General features: G+C 42.4%; 1 protein-coding gene across 4 annotated transcripts in view; it reads right to left on the reverse strand.

The window, feature by feature from the left end:
- The window catches only part of LOC125457561 (mediator of RNA polymerase II transcription subunit 12-like protein), a 568603-nt gene that overhangs the window by 103040 nt on the left and 447214 nt on the right, over window positions 1–18349 (reverse strand). For 3 of the 4 annotated variants that reach the window (XM_048541934.2, XM_048541932.2, XM_048541935.2), the window contains exons 22-26: window positions 10716–10943; window positions 9291–9432; window positions 7114–7234; window positions 2890–2991; window positions 441–554 (exon numbers count right to left, since the gene is read on the reverse strand). In XM_048541934.2, the coding sequence (XP_048397891.2) occupies window positions 441–554; window positions 2890–2991; window positions 7114–7234; window positions 9291–9432; window positions 10716–10943 (707 nt within the window). The remainder of the gene's footprint in view (window positions 1–440; window positions 555–2889; window positions 2992–7113; window positions 7235–9290; window positions 9433–10715; window positions 10944–18349) is intronic. The other variant, XM_048541933.2, reaches the window with a different exon arrangement.

Below are 18349 nucleotides of genomic sequence, written 5' to 3' on the forward strand. Positions count from 1 at the left end.
GCGCGTGAGAGAGAGAGTGAGTGCGAGAGTGCGAGAGTGCAAGTGAGAGTGCGAGAGTGCAAGTGCAAGTGTGCGAGTGCGAGAGTGTGTGTTTTGTGTGTGTGTGTACTAAATTGTTCTAATAGGCTTAAATTGTTGTGGTGCAGTGGTAGTATCATCCTTACATCTGAACCAGGAGGCCTGGGTTCAAGTCAGGTTTGAAAGAACATGGGTGAAAAGTGGGTTTGATAATCAGCCATTATCATATTCAATCACGGAGCAGGTTCAAAGGGCCGAATGGCCTACACCTGATTTAGTTTTCTAAGCTTCTAAGTCAAGTTCACGAACTAAGCCAGCAAGGCTATGGTACCATATTGGTCAATTCAGCATGAGCCTGTTGCAGTCTTTAGCCTTACAATCTCCTAAGCTGAAAACACTGTTTCACATTCCAGGTACCTTACCTAGCATTAGAATTGCTTTCAGAACTGCAAACACAGCCCCCACTTCTATAATATTGTGTGCTGCAGCTAAAAGATGGCGGTCACAGGATGAGCGGATTCCGGGAGCCGATTTACCTGCAAAAGCCAAAATTAAAAGACTGTAATCACACAATTCCAGTTACACTGAAGTGACGTTTAAATGGTGCTCCGATAGTACGGAGGTGCTTTAACATATCATACAAACTTAGATTGAGGGGGCAGTGGCAGTGTCCCTACATCTGGAGTAGGTGGGACTTGCATCCAACCATGTAATAACATCTCTGAATAGGTTGGTTAGAAAATCTGTATTGAGATAAATAGAAATATTCTAAAGTCTAGGAGTATTAAGCTCACTGATACTATGTTCACTTCTTGGCTGCTCAGGACTTTGTTTTATTGGACATAAATATCGTTAGCCAGGCCAGCATTTGTTGTATTCCTTAATCATCCAGGAGGTAATTAAGAGCAAATCACACACCTATCATGTTATTCCAGCTGTCTGGGTGGTTTCCAGCACTACCTCATTTTTAACATTTTGTAATTATCTTTCTGCCTCCGTTAATCGGATTATAGATCATCCGTTCACTTGCTATTCAGCTGAAGACACTTTACTCAGACCATCTGACACTTTTGATCACCCGCAGAGACTTATCTTTCAGCCTGCCAACACTCCACTCACAATATTTATATGATCTTTTGATCTCTCTGCCTGTTGGATCTTCCTGCTTATAAAGTCTGAAAGCCTGCAATTTCAACCAAACTTGTTGGACTATAACCTGGTGTCATGCGACCTCTGACCTTGTCCACCCCAGTCCAATATGGGCACCTTCACATGGGGTCATAAGACAAAGGGGAGGTCACATTCAGCCCTTCAATTCTCCTCCACCAGTCAACAAGATCATGACTGGTCCTCAACTCCATTTCTTTGTCTTTTTCCCATAACTCTTGATTCTCTTAATGATTAGAAATCTCTCCATCTCAGCCGTGAATATATTTGGCCACCCAGCCTCGACAGCTCTTTGCTGTAAAGAATTCCAAAGATTTGCTACCCTGAGAAGAAATTCCTCCTCACAAATTATTCTGAGATTATGTCCACTGGTCCCAGACTTTCCCACAAGGGGAAACAACCTTTCTACATCTACACTGTCAAAGTTGTCCACCTGGAGGCACAAGCAGGATGAACAGCAGATCTTCAATCCTAAAGGACATTGCCAACTAAATTTTGGTTCCCCTATCAACAGCAATTGCATAGTTACTGGTGAACCCGCCTTTTAGTTCCAGGCTTTTATTTTACTGAACTCAAAATTTGCCATGGTGGAATTTGAACCCATGTCCCTCGAACTTTAGCCTGAGGTGTCAGGGTTGCTAGTCTAATGACACAACCACGATGCCACTTCACCCTGCACTGTGTGAAAGGAAATTGGATAAATGTTTGATGGGGAAATGTGCAGGGACGATGGAATGATAAGGTAAATGGGAGTAACAGGATAACACTTTCAAACAGCCAGCACCCAGGGGATGAACTGCAAATCTTAATAACACTGCTGTGAGATTGGTACATCCTTTTATAGAGTTGTACAGCACAGAAGCAGACCTTTCGGTCCAATTCATCTGTGCCAACTAGATATCCTAAATTAATCTAGTTTCATTTACCAGCATTTGGCCATTATCCTTCTAAGCCCTTCCTATTCACATACCCATCCAGACGCCTTTTAAATGTTGTCATCTGTACCAGCTTCCAGCACTTCCTCTGGCAGCTCATTCCGTACACACACCACCCTTTGTGCGAAAATGTTGCCCCTTAGGTCCCTTTAAAGTTTTCCCCTCTCTTCTCAAACCTATTACCTCTAGTTTTGGACTCCTCAATGCTGTGAATAGGCCCCCCCTCATTACTACCTACACCAGCACTCTGCTCACCTCCCATCTATCCTACATCTCACTCCGGGTCCTCCCTGCTTCACTTTTCACAGGATGGTGACTGAGCAAGGGCAATGACAGGCACACACTGACATTGTCAGCAGAACCAGTGACACTGATTTCCTTTTCTCCCTTTTCTCATGTGGCGACTATAAAATCAGTCTACAGAGTATTAGCAACTTTAACACTGAGGAAATTACATTAATCTATCTCCTTTCCATCCTATCTCTCACTTTTCCAAAGATTGAAAACAAGAATATAGTTTATACTGAGGCTTGGTTTTGTGGCATTTTCTTTTAATGTTGAGGATCAATGGGCAACGTTGAATTAAAAAACAAGGTTGTCCACAGGGGCCACTTTGAAATGTTCATTCATGTAGACAGACTTTGCTGATGTAGACTATCCAACTGTGAAGTTGGTCAATGGGCAAACCCTCTTAGTAATTCAGATGAAGACAGCTTTATCCTCATAACAAAACTTAAAAAGCAGAACAGGGCAGTCAGCGGAAACTTACCATTAGTCTGAGGGAAAGGGCTGACTTGTGGTGCCCTGAACAAATGCAGCAGAAGTCTGCATGTCATCCTGGCCCCTGGCTCCGCATCTGGATCACCACATGCTGCAGGAAACATAGACTCAAAGAGGTTATAAATGTCTCACAGAAAAAATAAATCAGCTAAAGGCAGTAGTTTCCCTCCACCTCTCTTCCACAAACCTCCAGAGTTGGAAAATATTTCTTTGAATTTAATTGGAGAGAGTAAAATAGACAGAAGCTGTTCCCACTCAAAGGATAAAAAGAACGAGAGTGAGTTAATGCAGTGAGTAGTTATAGTATGGAAAACACTGCCTTGAAATGTGGTGGAGGCAGGTTCAATTGAGGCTTTCAAGATGGTCATCTGGAGAGAAACAGTGTGCAACAATGTGGGGAAAAAAGACAGGAGATCGGCACTGAGTAACCATGCTTGTTTGATGAGCTAGTGCAGGCACAATGGACAGAATGGCCTCCTTCTGTATGGTAACAATTCTGTGATTCTTTGAATTCCACCTAAAAACTAAAAGGGCTTCAAAATTTCCTATGGTCAGCGTAGCTTGTGGTGACAACGTATAAAGGGTCATTAATATTCAACAAGACTGCTCTCTGTTCGGAGGTACGCAGCAGGCCAGGCAGCATCACAGGAGCAGGAAAGTTGACGTTCTGGGACGGGACCCTTCTTCAGAAATGTTTCAGAGTAATTCCTTGTACTTGAAGGTATTAACAGAAACATTAAGGATCAAGTTTTTTCCCCAACTTAAACAGATGTCCTCGGGCAAAACTGGAATATGCCATGACGAGAGTTAAGTCATTGTTTAAAATCTTGCTCAATCTGGAATTGTTCGAAAGGATTTCTTCACATTCAGTCCCACCATTAACTCCAGCATGGAATCCCTGTAGCAGGCTCCCGGTTCCTGCCAAGGGAGGCCTTCATGGCCTTCCCATTGTGTGGTCTAGTTATCACCTGTATAGACTCTCCATCTCCTCCTAGTATTACCATTCATCTGATGTAACTGGTTACTCATCAAATACACAAAACACTGTGCAAACCATGTGATAGTGTTCCTATGCAGACACAAACAGCTATGCAGTTGCAGCATCCACATGTCCTTGCAATCATTCCAGGCAGTTTCATCTCCTCCACCTTATCCAGAGGAATATACCAGATACATCTGCTCATACACTTGCAATGTTCCTCATTATCAGATCTCAACTTGCCCTGTCTGTCACTTTTCCTGATGCTGTGATTTAATTCCAAAGTGTGCAGCAGGTTTTATGGTTAATAACCCAATACCTCTAAAAGGTCCCCTCTCATCTGGTTCCTTCACAATTTAAGGACTGCAGGTTTATTTTTTCTTACTAACCCTCATAACTTAGTTGTGTGACACACCACAGCACTTCAATGTTTGGACGCTTCCACTCCCTTGATGGCTGGAAAAGAACATGAATGTTCAAAGTGCATCAGACCATGGCACGTTCTGGCTTGGGAATGGCAGTTTCAGCTTTTAAAACAATAAGAGTTAGTAACATCTCTCCACAGTCTGTATGAGTTCTTTTCCCAGGGCAGGATTGACTGCCATGAGGGGTCATAGTTTTAAGATGTTAGGAGGAAGGTATAGAGGAGACGTCAGAGGGAGGTTCTTCACCCAGAGGGTTGAGCGCGCACGGAATAGTTTGCCAGTGGTAGTCGTGGAAGCAGAGTCATTAGAGACATTTAAGCGACTGCTGGACATACACATGGACATGGTGGGCCGAAAGGCCTGTACTGAGCTGTACTTTTCTATGTTCTATGTAATTCAAACAGCCTGGTAGTGCTGAAATTAGAGCTTGCACTGTGGGGAGGTACATCTGGGTAGTATCAGGGGCTGAAAATAGAGAAGGACGGTCAGGAGGAGGAGGCTCTGAAGTGGAGGTGGCCTTTGGGGGCCTCCAATCATAGAACATAGAACATTACAGCACAGTACAGGCCCTTCTGCCCTCGATGTTGTGCCGACCTGTCATACCAATCTGAAGCCCATAAATTCATGTTGGCCTTCAGATTTTTTGGGTTGAAGAGAGGATGCAGCATCACTGAATGTCAAGGGCAGATGACTAGATTGTCTCTTACTGGCGATAGCCACAGCCTGGCATCTGTGTGGCGTGCACGTTACTTGCTGCTTGTCAGCCCAAGCCTGGAATTCATCCAGATCTTGTTGCATGTGAATGTGACTGGCTTCAATATCTGGCTTCAGTATCGTGAATTAGGACTGAACATTGTACAATCATCGGCAAACATCCCCACTTCCGATCTTATGATGAGGGAATGTCACTGATGGAGCAGTTGAAGATGGTTGGGCCTAAGACACTACCCTGAGGGACTCCTGTGCAGACATTCTGGAACAAAGGTGACTGACCTCCAACAATCACAACCATCTTCCTATGTGCTAGGTATGGCTTGAATCACTGACAAGTTTGGCTCAATTCCTCAATGATTAGAGCTTTCACTGGGACAGCAGTCGCTTTCACCTCAACTCTGGAATTCAGCTCTTTTCTCCATGCTTATACTAAGAATGTAAATGAGGCCAGCAGTTGAATGGCCCTGGCGGACCCTAACTCGGCATGAGTTTGGAGGTTATTGCTGAGCAGGGGCAGCCTGACAACACTGCTGAAGGCACCTTTCATCAATTTACTGACGATCGCGAAGGCTGATCAAGCGAAAATTGTCCTGCTTTGTGTGTACAGGACGTAGCTGGGTCATTTTCCACATTGTTGAGGCAATGCCAGTGTTGTAACTGCGCTGGAAGAGCTTGGCTTGTGCTGTGGCGAATTCTGGTGCACGTCTTCATTACTATTGCGGGAATGTTGCCAGGGCTCAGTCCTTCAGTACCCAATGCCACCAACTGTTTCTTGATAATGCATGGAGTGAATCGAATGAGCTGATGACTAGGACCTGTGGTGCCGAGGTGGATTGTGCTCTCAGCACCTCTGGCTGAAGACTGCTGCAGATGCTTCAGCGTTATCTTTTGCATTGGTCTGATAGGCTGTTCTATCACTGAGGATGGGGTTATTTGTTGAGCCTCCTCCTCCAGTGAGTTATTTAATTGTCCACCATCATTCACATCTTGATGCGGCAGATCTGTTGGTTGTTGGGTGACTTAGTTCTGTCTATTTCTTGCTGCTTAACACCTAAGTAGTCCTTTTGGTAGCTTCACCAGGTGGGCACCTCATTTTTAGCTATGCCTGGTGCTGTTCCTAGAATGCCCTCCTGCAGTTTCCACTGAACCAGAGTTGTTCTCCTGGCTTGATGATGTTGAGTGAGTGGAGGATATGCTGGGTCACAAGGTTACAGATTGTGCTGGAATACAATGCCGCCATTGTTGATGGTCCACAGTGCCTCATGGACGCCCAGTCTTGAGTTGCTAGATCTGTTTGAAGTCTGTCCTGTTTAGCAAAGTGATAATGCCACACAACACGATGGAGAGTATTCTCAATGTGAAGGCAGGACTTTGTCTCCACAAAGACTGTGCGATGGTTGCCCTAACCAATACAGTCACAGATAGGTGTATATGCAGCTAGCAGACTGGTAAGGAAGAAGTCGAGTATGGTTTACCCTGGTGTTGGTTCCCTTACCGCCTGCTGCAGACCCACTCTAACAGCTATTTCCTTTAGGACCTGACCAGCTGACTCACTGCTGCTGCTGATCCACTCTTGGTGACCGGCATTGAAATCCCCCACCCAGAGAATATTTTGCACCCTTACCTCCCTCCAAATGCTGTTCAATATGGAGGAGTGCTGCTGAGGGAAGACGGTACATGCTGATTGGCAGGAGATTTCCTTATCCATGTTTATGGGAGCTGAGGTCAATGACGAGGACTGCCAGAACAACTACCTCTCAACAGCATCCCACTGTGCTGCCACCTCCGCTGGGTCTGTCATGTCGTTGGGACAGGGCATATCCAGGGATTATGGTGGCGGTGTCTGGGACTTTGTCTGTAAGGAATGATTATATCAGGCTGTTGTTTGACTGGTCTGTGAGACAGCTCCCCCAATTTTGGCACTAACCTCCAGATATTAGTAAGGAAGACTTTGCAGGATTGTTAGGAATGTGTTCACCATTTCTATTTCTGGTGCCGAGGTTGATGCCAGATGGGCCATCCATTTTCATTTATTTGTTCAGTTCCCCACTTTGCTGGGTGAAAAACATTATGAAATTGAAATCCACTCACTCACCTGCTGCTAGAAGTGAGGGAAGTGCCACATGCTGAACCACGTCCTCCAGTGAGAAACACTGCCGTGCAATTAGAATGGCAATAAACGTAGCCAAAGAATCATGAAACGAAAGGTCACTCACCTACAGACAAATCAAAGTCAACAGCAACCAGTGACTTGAGAAAACAATGACAATGTAAATGATAGATGAAGGTAAGGTAAAAGTTTCCACAACACTTATCTATGGTGGGTAGTAGGATAAACATTGGGAGGAGAATTGGAAGACTATTATTATTTACTCAATAGGCCATTTCTAATATCTCATATTAGACATACAGGAGGCAATGGCCTAGTGGTATTATCACTAGACTGTTAATATAGAGACCCAGATAACACACTGGGGCCTGGGTTCGAATACCACCATGGCACATGGTGGAATTTGACTTCAATAAGTATCTGGAATTCAGAGTCTAATGATGACCGTGAATACACTGTTGATTGTCGGGAAAAACCCATCTGGTTCACAACTGTCCTTTAGGGAAGGAAACTACCATCATTACCTGGTCTGGCCTACATGTGACTCCAGACCCACATCAATGTGGGTGACTCTCAACTGCCTCTGGGCAATTGGGGATGGGCAATAAATGTTGCCTAGCAAGTGACGCCCTCATCCCATTAACGAATAAAAGGAAAAAAAAATTATGCCAGTCTGACAGTGCTCACAAGGCACTGAATCCTCAACCTCCAATCACACTGATGTCTACCACAAGGTCCGGCACAGGGTAAAAATCTCTCTCCTGATTTTCCTGACTTCTCTATTTGACATTCAGGGAGCCTGGTGGTATTATTTGGGTTCAAATCCCACTACGGCAGATAGTGGAATTTAAATTCAATCAAATAATCTGGAATTAAGAGTCTAATGATGACCATGAATCCATTATTGGTTTTCACAAAAAACACATCTGGTTCACTAATGTCCTCTAGAGAAGGAAACTGTCATCCTTAATAAAAACCTAAAAAACTGTAGCTGCTGTAATTCACAAACAAACACAGAAGTTGCTAGAAAAAGATCTGCAGGTCCAGCAGCATCTGTGAAGGAAAAAAAAAATCACAGTTAACATTTTGGGTCCGGTGACCTTTCCTCAAAACTGCACCCGAAACGTTAACTCTGATCTTTTCTTCACAGATGCTGTTGGACCTGCTGAGTTTTTCCAGTAATTTCTGTTTTTGAAATTGTCATTCTTACCTGGTCGACATGTGGCTCCAGACCCACAGTGATGTGGTTGATACTTAACTGCCCTCTGAGCAATTAGGAAGGGACAATAAATACTGCCTAGCCAGCAATGCCAATGAATGAATAAAAAAAAGCACTTTCTCACAGCACAACTTCAAGGTGGAAGAACTGTGCATGAACAGGAAGAATCATCAAACCTCATTCATTATAAGAGATAACAAAGCGTGGAGCTGGATGAACACAGCAGGCCAAGCAGCATCATAGGAGCACAAAAGCTGACGTTTCAGGCCTACAACCTTCATCATTTTTCTGATGAAGGGTCTAGGCCCGAAACGTCAGCTTTTGTGCTCCTAAGACGCTGCTTGGCCTGCTGTGTTCATCCAGCTCCACACTTTGTTATCTCAGATTCTCCAACATCTGCAGTTCCCATTATCTCTGATACAATTTAAACCTCATTCATTAGTTCATGCAACATCTATTTCTGAACCCGAGTAAAATGTTTGAAGGTACAAATGCCCACACTTACATTTTATGTAAAACCTTATGAATGAATTTGGTTTTAAAAAGAAATTAGAAGATGTGACCACTGCTGCGAGGTCCTTTTTATCACACGAGTGCTGAAATAAGTAGAAATGAACAATAGTTGAGACTCAATCTCATGACCCTTGCTTTGAACGTTAGTTCCAGTATCTCAGGGTAATTTCCTACTGCTGACTTATGTTGAGTGAAAATAAGACCAGAGAGTGTAAGCTGTATTACCTTTTCGACAATCTCACTTGTGAAAAAAATGTAGTCTTTGTGAATTGTTGAGTTTATATTTCAATAAATGGCCAAATTACTTGTGGAGATTAAACAACTCCTGGTTTAGCTGTCCAGTATATTGTGTACTAATTCAGCTGCCTCAGACAACTGGACTACGAGGACGTGCTGTAAGGATACAATCAAAAAACAGATGTGAACTTACATCTACACTGCAGAGCAGATCGTTGAATCCCCAGACATGGTTTGAGGAGCAACAAAGAGCTTTAAGAACACCAAGCCATTCCGAACTTAACACAGTGCAGCATGCGGTCAGCTCAGCACAGAGATTAGCTATGTCGTTGATTCTGTAAGAAGAAAGTAGCAAAGGCCCAGAAAAAGTATATTAGAAACATACATTTTGATTATGATAGGGAATAATTTCTTATTTAAAATATTCAAGTAACTTTGTTCCATGTTAAATACTACAGAAATGATCAATATTTCAACCATAGGATGATTCAAGGGTGTCACTATAATTACTGCTGTCGAGCTGATTACTGATTGCAATGAGCCTGACTTGTTTGAGTACAGATTGTCTCATTCTCATATTTCATCTTCACATTTTAAAAAAGTTTATTATTTCCAACTGCGTACATATTCTGCCATATTGTTCCTACACGTATCAGCACAGCTTCAGGGATGAAGAACTTCAGTTACTTGGAAAGATTGGGAAAGCCGAGATCCTTCTTCTGAGAGCGAAGAAGTTTATGGTGAGTTTAATGGCAATATTAACAGCCACCAAAGGTTTGGATCTGTAGAATTAAGGGGAACTGTTTCTATTTGCAAGGGAATCGCTAACTAGAGGAGCCTGATTAGATCAGAGAAAACAGTCCTACAAATTGGTATCTGGAAAGCGCTGCCTGAAAGGAAAGTGTCAATAGGTTTAAAAAAAACTTTGTAATGAAAATCAACATTGTATTTGAATGGAAAATTAATGCAAAGTTATAGAGAGGAAGCAGTGGAAGGAAACTAATTGAGTAGGTCTTTCAAAGTGCTTGCACTGACACAATGGATTGAATGGCCATCTTCTACCCTGTGAGATTCTACGACTATTAGAAGAGATGAGATGGAACACCAGCACCGTAGAACATATGGTCCAATTGAATCTAAAGAATAAATGAGAAGGGAGAGTTGTGCACACTTTCTAGCAGAACTTTCTGCCCCAAATACTTTTACTGGTTGCAAGTTAACACTTTGGGTTTTGTAATGTTTATATGTATGTTGTTTTTGATGGATAAACAATTAGAGCATTAAGCAATCTCCACGAAATAGGTAAAAAAAAATTGCTTTATGAAACTTCCACTGAACTGAAACAAGCAAAGTTGGAAGTTCCAGAAGGCAGTGACAGACTGGCCCACAATATCTTGATCCTTGGTACCACAATCCAAATCCAATCCGATTGTCTCCTGTCCACTGTCCAAAGCCCTGCAAATGCTGTTGAAACAGTGACAAAGCATGTGGGATCCCTACGGTCAGTGCAACAAGGGTATTCTCATTCCATCAGGTACAAGCTCCTATACAAAAGAAAGGATCGCTGTGCCATTAGCTCCCTTTTATTAGGTTCTCAAGTCAACTTGATGACCGCTACCTGTCAGTGTCTTGATGTCCCATGCATACATTCATCAGTGCATTGCACACAAAGCTGTAGCGGTTGGCGGCATTGTCGCTAAGAATCTTCCCCAGCATGGAATAGTTGACATTATGAGCCGATGGGTTCTCAATGAAATCCAACATGAAGTCTGGATCCCACAGTAAATTGGAGTTGGAAGGTTGCACATTGCTGTAAATGGTCTGCTTAACCTTTGAACAGGCGCTACTGAGAATAAGAAAACACATCTCGTTATATTCATGTTCCATGTAAAGCTAGTTCAACACTACATTTGGTACTGATACAACATACTTCCAGGAACTATTCCCTGCCTGAAAATCATTGCACATCTTTGCCTTTTCAATCATGCAGCAGAAGAAGTGGGCAAAGAAAGACTGACTTAAAGAGATCTTGTACTGCCTTATGGTCAACTAAGTTCTCTAAAGAAACTCTGAATCCAGACATGGGTAAGATATGGAGCAAGGAGGGGAAATTGGAAGTGTAGGGGAATAAATTTATTTTGGGCGGTGAGCCCCAATGATTTAATAACTCTCCCACAATTGGGCACGCATGAGACCTCATAATGGTGCATGCTTTTGGATGAACAAGAAAAAAAACTGTAAGTCATCTTTCTGATTGCTAACTAGGAACTTTGGAGCCGCTGTGAAATTGTAAACCTAGTACATTTTCTCACGCTTGTGACTGGCCAGAGTGTCACAATTTGTCACAATTTCAGATGCTGGCTTGTCTCTTGTGATGGTTGGTTTTAAGAAACAAGGCTGCACTTTCAACCACAGGATGCTTGGAAAAGCCCTTGTTTCAAACCATGCCACTCAAAACAGACACACATGAACAGTGCTGACACCACACTAAAGTTATGGCTGCACGAGATGTGGTGTGGGGCCAATCCAGACATTTCTGAAATTGAGTTTAACTTGAAAGTTCAGGGCATCTACTTCTGTGTTGCTGAGGAACTCGATTACTTTAAACTTTAGTGATTGCATAAAGTACTGATTTTGTGACAGTGCAGTTTGTCTCTTCTCACTTCACTGGAAATGAATTTGGATCTGATATAGGCACAGAGAACATCATCCATTTTAACCCATTATTCAAGGTGAACGTTATTTCCCAAGCACATTGCAAGCCCAGCATTGTTATTCTCTCAGTATTCTGGTTCACCTTCAGTTACTGGAACAAAGAACAAAGAAAATTAAAGCACAGGAACAGGCCCTTCAGCCCTTCAAGCTTGCACTGATCCAGATCCTCTATCTAAACCTGTCACCTTTTTTCCCAAGGATCTGTATCCCTCTGCTCCCTGCCCATTCATGAATCTGTCGACATACATCTTAAATGATGCTATTGTGCCTGTCTCTACCACCTCCGCTGGCAACGTGTTCCAGGCACCAGGTAGTTAAGCTCTGTCCTGATCCATATTTATAAAGCATACGGAGAGCATGGCCCAGACTTTTCCATGTTGGGCTTAAATTTGTTTCCATGTCAGTTTATTTCAGGATGTGGAGATGCTGGTTTTGGACTGGGACAACACCAGGATATAGTCCAGTGCGTGCATGCGTGAAGATAGGGTGGGGTGGGGAGAAGAGGAGGAGGAGAGAGAGAGACAGACTGTGTGTGTGGGGGAGAGAAAGAGTACATGTGGAGGAGAGAGTGTGTGGGGTCAAGGAGATTCGGCTTCGCATCGTCGAGTAAACATCCTACAAAGGTGGGCTTCAGGATACACAACACAATCACCGAACAGAGGCTTATAGCCGAGATCAGTACCCATGAGGGTGGCCTCATTTGGGATCTTGGGTTCATGTTGTACTACAGGTGACCACACACCCACACCCACACACACACCAAATCTATGCAGTGAATTTCTATTTTCAGATACATTCTCTTTAGTTCAAAAATCACTCAATTTATCGACAGTCAGACAACGTGGCGTTTTATAAATTCCTATGTTAGAAATAAGACCAGTCTGACTCCAAACCAAAACAAACAGATTCTAAACAAGGCTTCACACCTGACATGCATTGTCTGACCTAAAATGGTGCCTCTTCCTTAAACTGATAAAACCTTTAGTTCCCTCAGGACAGTGACTTCAAAGGAATTTGGGGATTTACATACACATTAATTAATTGAAACCTTCTAAGTGATTAAAGATTTAACAATATCTCAGGTTTGTTTATTACATCTGATCAGTGGTGTGACTCTGATATTTTACTTATAAAATCTGTTACTACTTCGCTCACTAACACCTGAAGGAGGAGAGAGGTTCCGAAAGCTTGCTTTTTCAAATAAGCCTGTTGGACTATAACCTGGTGTTGAGTGATTTCTGACCTGAGTTAATTTCAGAGCTGTAGACGGTTTCTCTTTTTGTCTACAATTCTCTTTTTGTCTACAACCTTTTCTACAAGCTTAACAATTCCCAAGACTGGGCACAGAATCATTGCATCTGATTTCAAAAGGCTGGAACAACTATATATTAAGCACATATTGAAGCTATACAGTTCTGAATTTCTTCAGAACTTAGAATCCAAACTGGTATAACATGCATGCATATCCCTTCCACTGAAAGTACTGCTTAACTCATTGCATGATGATTTGAATTTCATGCAAATGAGATTAAATTTTTTGACAAAGCGAGATGATTTTTGATTTTCATGACAGAGTAAAGCGACACAGCTTGCAATGTAGGTCGCCAATCACTATTGCTATTCTTTGACGCAACAGAATCTTGCTTGCAGATACTGGCCACCTCACAGTCAACCTTTTCCACAACAGAAACTGAGATAGAGACAGGGAGGACTGAGCAGCAAGTTAGCAACACTGGGAAGTGGACTGGGAGAGTAGCCCTGTGAGAGAAGGGCTGTGGTGGCATTTGATAAAATCTGTTAGCACAGTCTCTGTTCAACCTGGGTTTACCTGTCAGAATCAGAGTGTGACATCACAGGAAAAGAGGCAAATGATTAGTAGGTACTTCTGTCATGTCTCTTTGGCCAAGTGGCTTAAACCATAAGACAATGTTACAGTTGAAAAGTTGTTAGGAAATTTACTTTCAATATATTTAATATCCAAAGTATTGCAATTATTTAGAGTAGAGTTTGCAGGGTAGGTCATGTGTTGTAACTGCAGTAGGTGGGAGCCAGTGGAATCCAGTATGAACTATAGGAGTCACATCTGCAGCAAATGTTGGCTGCTCAATGAACTTTACCCCAGAAGTGATGAGCTGGAGCCTGAGCTGTGGACTACCTCAAATCAAGGAGAGAAAGAGGTACCTAGCCATTGAGTTTAAGGAGGTAATCATACCTCCTTAGATTAATTACATCAAATTTGGTCTGTGTTATGGAACAGAATGGCATGTCTGCGAGTGAGATAGGTATTAGATTCCAGACTTCAGCTCTGGAGAAGTCTCAACTCACGTCCTTATTGAGTACGTACAAGGATCTTGTTCCTCATGTGGATGAGAGTGCATACTGCAGGGAGGATGAATAAGTTGACTAAAACAGTATTACAAAGTAGGGGAGAAATGTGAAATGCAGTAGCAATAGGAGCTGACCCAGTTGGCAAAATAGATACACTCTGGCTTCACTGCAGAGTTCAGTATCGAAGGCTGTGTTGCCTTCGTGGTGTCAAAAGTTCAGCACTTCTGTTGTGTTGGTGAGGAACTTGGATCAGGAGAGGGTCAGCGTAGATCAGCGGAGGTAGCAAGGACAATAGGTAAGACTGAGAGGTGCTGCTAAGTAATCATAGCACGCTGGGGCTAAATGTAACAACAGAATGACAATGGTATTAATTTCAGGATTACTACCTCAGCCATGCGCAAACTGGCATACAGTAAATGCAATTAGAGAAATTGGCGTGGGAGAAACGTGCTCTAATTCACTGGGTACTGGCAACTGCACTGGAGAATGAAAAAGATATTCTGTTGGGACGGACTTCATTTCAATCAGGCTGGGATCAGACTCCTGGCGAACTGTAAGCAGGGCTGTAGGAAAGGCTCCAAACCCCCTGTTTGTGCTGTGGAGAGGGCTCAATTCAAGGGAACTTAAAAAAAATCAAAAAGAAATGGGACAACAGAGGTGCAGGGTAGTGAAGAGGAAAACAACAAATCAAAGTGTGACAGCAAGAAACAGGAATTATAAGTAGGAGAGTGCAACAGAAATTATAATAATGGTTTTAAAAAGAAGTCCAAGCTTAAGACTGTTTACTTGAAGTGTACACGGTAATTATAACATGGCTGATGAGTTCACAGCACTCAATAGAAATATATGAATATGACTTGACGGTTAATGCAGAGAAGTGGCTGCCGATAATTAGGACTGCAAACTCAAGGGTTTTAAACCTTCCAGAAAAGTAGACAAAAATGAGAAGGAGGTGGGGTAACATTGTTGATAAAGGACTTTAGCAGTGTGCTGATGAGGAGTGATATATAGGTGCTGAACATCATCATGTGGAGTCAGTCTGGGTAGAAATAAGGAAAAACAAGGGATACAAGATAAGAGATAACAAGGTGTAGAGCTGCATGAACACAGCAGGCCAAGCAGCATCAGAGGAGCAGGAAAGCTGACGTTTCAGGCCTACACCCTTCTTCAGCTTTCCTGCTCGGCCTGCTGTGTTCATCCAGCTCCACACTTTATTATTTCAGATTCTCCAGCATCTGCAGTTCCTACTACCTCGGATACAAGATAAGGCTGGGTGTCATCTATAAGCCCCCGAAGAGTTGCTTGATTGAAAGACAAATATAAAATCGGGAAATCATGGAGGTGTACAGGAAGGGCAATATAGTTACCATGAGTGATTTTAACCTGCATACTGACTGGACAAATCAAATGGGGATGGGTAACATGGAAGAAAAATTTGTAGAATACATCAACGATTGTTTCTAAGATCAGTATATTGCACAACAGGCTATTTTAGATCCAATAATCATTGAGGTAGGATTCATAATAGATCTTGTACTTAAAGGATCCTCTAGGGATGAGACATCACAGTAAGGTAGAATTTCAAATTCAGGTTGGGGTAGAGCACACCACGTCTCAAGTCACTGTGCTCAACTTAAATAACAGCAATTAGAGAGGTAAGAAGAAGGAGGTGTCTAAAGCAAACTGGGAAAGTAGGCAAAGGAGAAATTCTGTAGATGTGCAGTTACAAATAATATATAACTCAGCAAAAAATTATTTCAGCCAAAAAGGACACCTCACAGAGAGGAATGGACCACCCATGGTTAATAAAGGAAGTCAAAGTGAGCATCCAATCAAAAACTAAGCTATACAAAGAGACATAAGCTAAAGGTATACCAGGGAATTTAGTTTTTACTTAAGGAACAAACATTGGATGACGAACAATCTAGTGACGGAGAAAACTGATTATGAAAGTAAATTAACAAGAAATATGAAAGCAAACAGAAAGAGCTTCTTTGGGCATGTAAAAAGTGAGTGTGGGACCTTTGAAAGACGTAATCGGAGAATTGATATCAGGGAACAAGGATTTGGTAGATGATTTAAACTAATATATCAGCGTGGAGGACACTGTAAATATTCCAAGATAACAGGTAAGCAAAGTGGTGACTGCAGGAAAGGTCTTGTATTAGTCTCTATTATGTGGGACAAAGTATTTGACAGTATAGTGGAACTGAAGGCAGACAAGTCATCAGTACCTGATGGCCTGCATCCAAGAGTTGTAAAGAGCTGCAGAGCTTGTGTGCTCATTGTTCAAACTATTCGAGAACTCATGGGATTCTGGGAGGGTTCCTGCAGATTGGAAAAGTGATGGCACTGTTCATGAAGGAAGGAAGAAAGAAAACAGGAAGCTATGGGTCAGTTAGGCCAATATCAGTCATCTCTCTGCAGGAAGCACAGGTGGCTGTTACCCTAACTGCGAAATCTTTCAGTCACGATTAACGACCACAGCTTACAGCTGGATAATGGGAGAAAGTAACTGGCATTCTTCAGACTTTGGGTATTTTTAACTGCACAGAGCACCAGAGACAGAGAGACACACACACATCACCTTCCATCTCAGAGACGTGAAGACTTCTCACAGTATCTTTCACACATGGAAGTTGTTCATAAACACAGAAACAATCAGGCCAATGAAGTGTGACATCTATAACTGGACATAAATGCCCAAACCAATCAGTTACTCACTGCCAGCCAAATCTCACTTTGTACTGTGTTCTGAGTTCTGAGGAATGGTCACCGGACCCGAAACGTTAACTCTGTTTCCTCCTTCACAAATGCTGCCAGACCTGCTGAACTTTTCCAGCAACTTGGTTTTTGTTCCTCACTTTGTACACTTGGTGTATTGACATGCCATATGGTCATAGTGCTGTACAGCATAGAACCAGACCCTTCGGTCCAACTTGTCCATGCCAACCAGGTATCCCAAATTAACCTACTCTCATTTGCCAGCATTTGGTCCACCTTCTCTGAATCCTTCCCATTCATGTCAGGATCACAGATCCTTCCTTTTTCCCCACTTCTCATGTGGTACCTATTTTCTCTCTCTTCCTCCCTTTTTAAAGTGCCGTTGTTTTGATCTTTTCTTTCCAAAGTTCCAAGACGATGCAACAGCTTATAAGACAATAATTACTGCTCTAGGAGTTCGAGGAAATCAGCTCCAACACTGAAAATACCTTCAAAACAAAAGAAGAAGCCTGTCCTCCACATTTATACTATTCTCCATCACTTGCAAAGCAACTGTGTAAACATGACCCACAATAAGCTTTGGTACATGTTTCAGGAATCGTACAGGAATCCTGCCTCAATCCTTTATTATCAAATTATCCTAAATGACTTCAGTCCACAATCAAAAGTGAAGTAAAATAAGAGATGCAGTCTATATGCCAATTTCCTTAGTATTGACTATCCACCCTAAAGCTGCATCATCCACAAATTTAGAAACAATGTTTTTGATTCCAGACGGAACCAGCAATCAGGGAAATAAAACCTTTCTATTTCTGTTATGTCAGTAACAATTAGCAGAGGAAATGCTTCTCAGTCTGCGTTACAGATACATTACGGCATTCTTAAGACTGGCTTATTGTCCATGATTATGTTACAGCAGCATTAGTGGGAATAAAATGATGCAGTAATAATTTGAAATTAACTGAAGAATTTTCTGTTATGTGCTTAATGAGTGGAAATATGTACTTTCTGTCATTTCTTCTTAGTTTGACCATTTACCTGTATATCCACGGGTCACTAAAATATTATGAGTCACACAACGTCCTCTCAGCTAATTTAAACTCTCCTTAGATTCTAAATTCTAGAATTGGACACAATGCTGGGACACACTTAAGGCCAGAATTGTATGCCTCATTTGATACTGAGTTGGGAGATGGATAAGAATGTAAATATCCTAGCAGGACAGACAAGGACCTAAGTCTGTAGCTGGTAAAGCTGATTCAGTTCCTTTAATATTGTGAAATTTCCCTCAGTTGAAGTTTCAAGCTGACAATAAGTCAGGCGAAGGCACATTGCCTTTGTCTGCCTGCCACTGTTGGAGTATTATCAGTGGGACATTAGGTGTCAGGGGGGCCTGCTCGTGCTTTGACCCAAACAATCCCTCAATAGACATGCACAAGCTTCATCAGCCAAACCCCGCAGCCCTCCTGCGGCTGTTTATCTTTG

The sequence above is a fragment of the Stegostoma tigrinum genome, chromosome 14 (assembly GCF_030684315.1).
Source record: "Stegostoma tigrinum isolate sSteTig4 chromosome 14, sSteTig4.hap1, whole genome shotgun sequence".
NCBI classification, from domain to species: domain Eukaryota; kingdom Metazoa; phylum Chordata; class Chondrichthyes; order Orectolobiformes; family Stegostomatidae; genus Stegostoma; species Stegostoma tigrinum.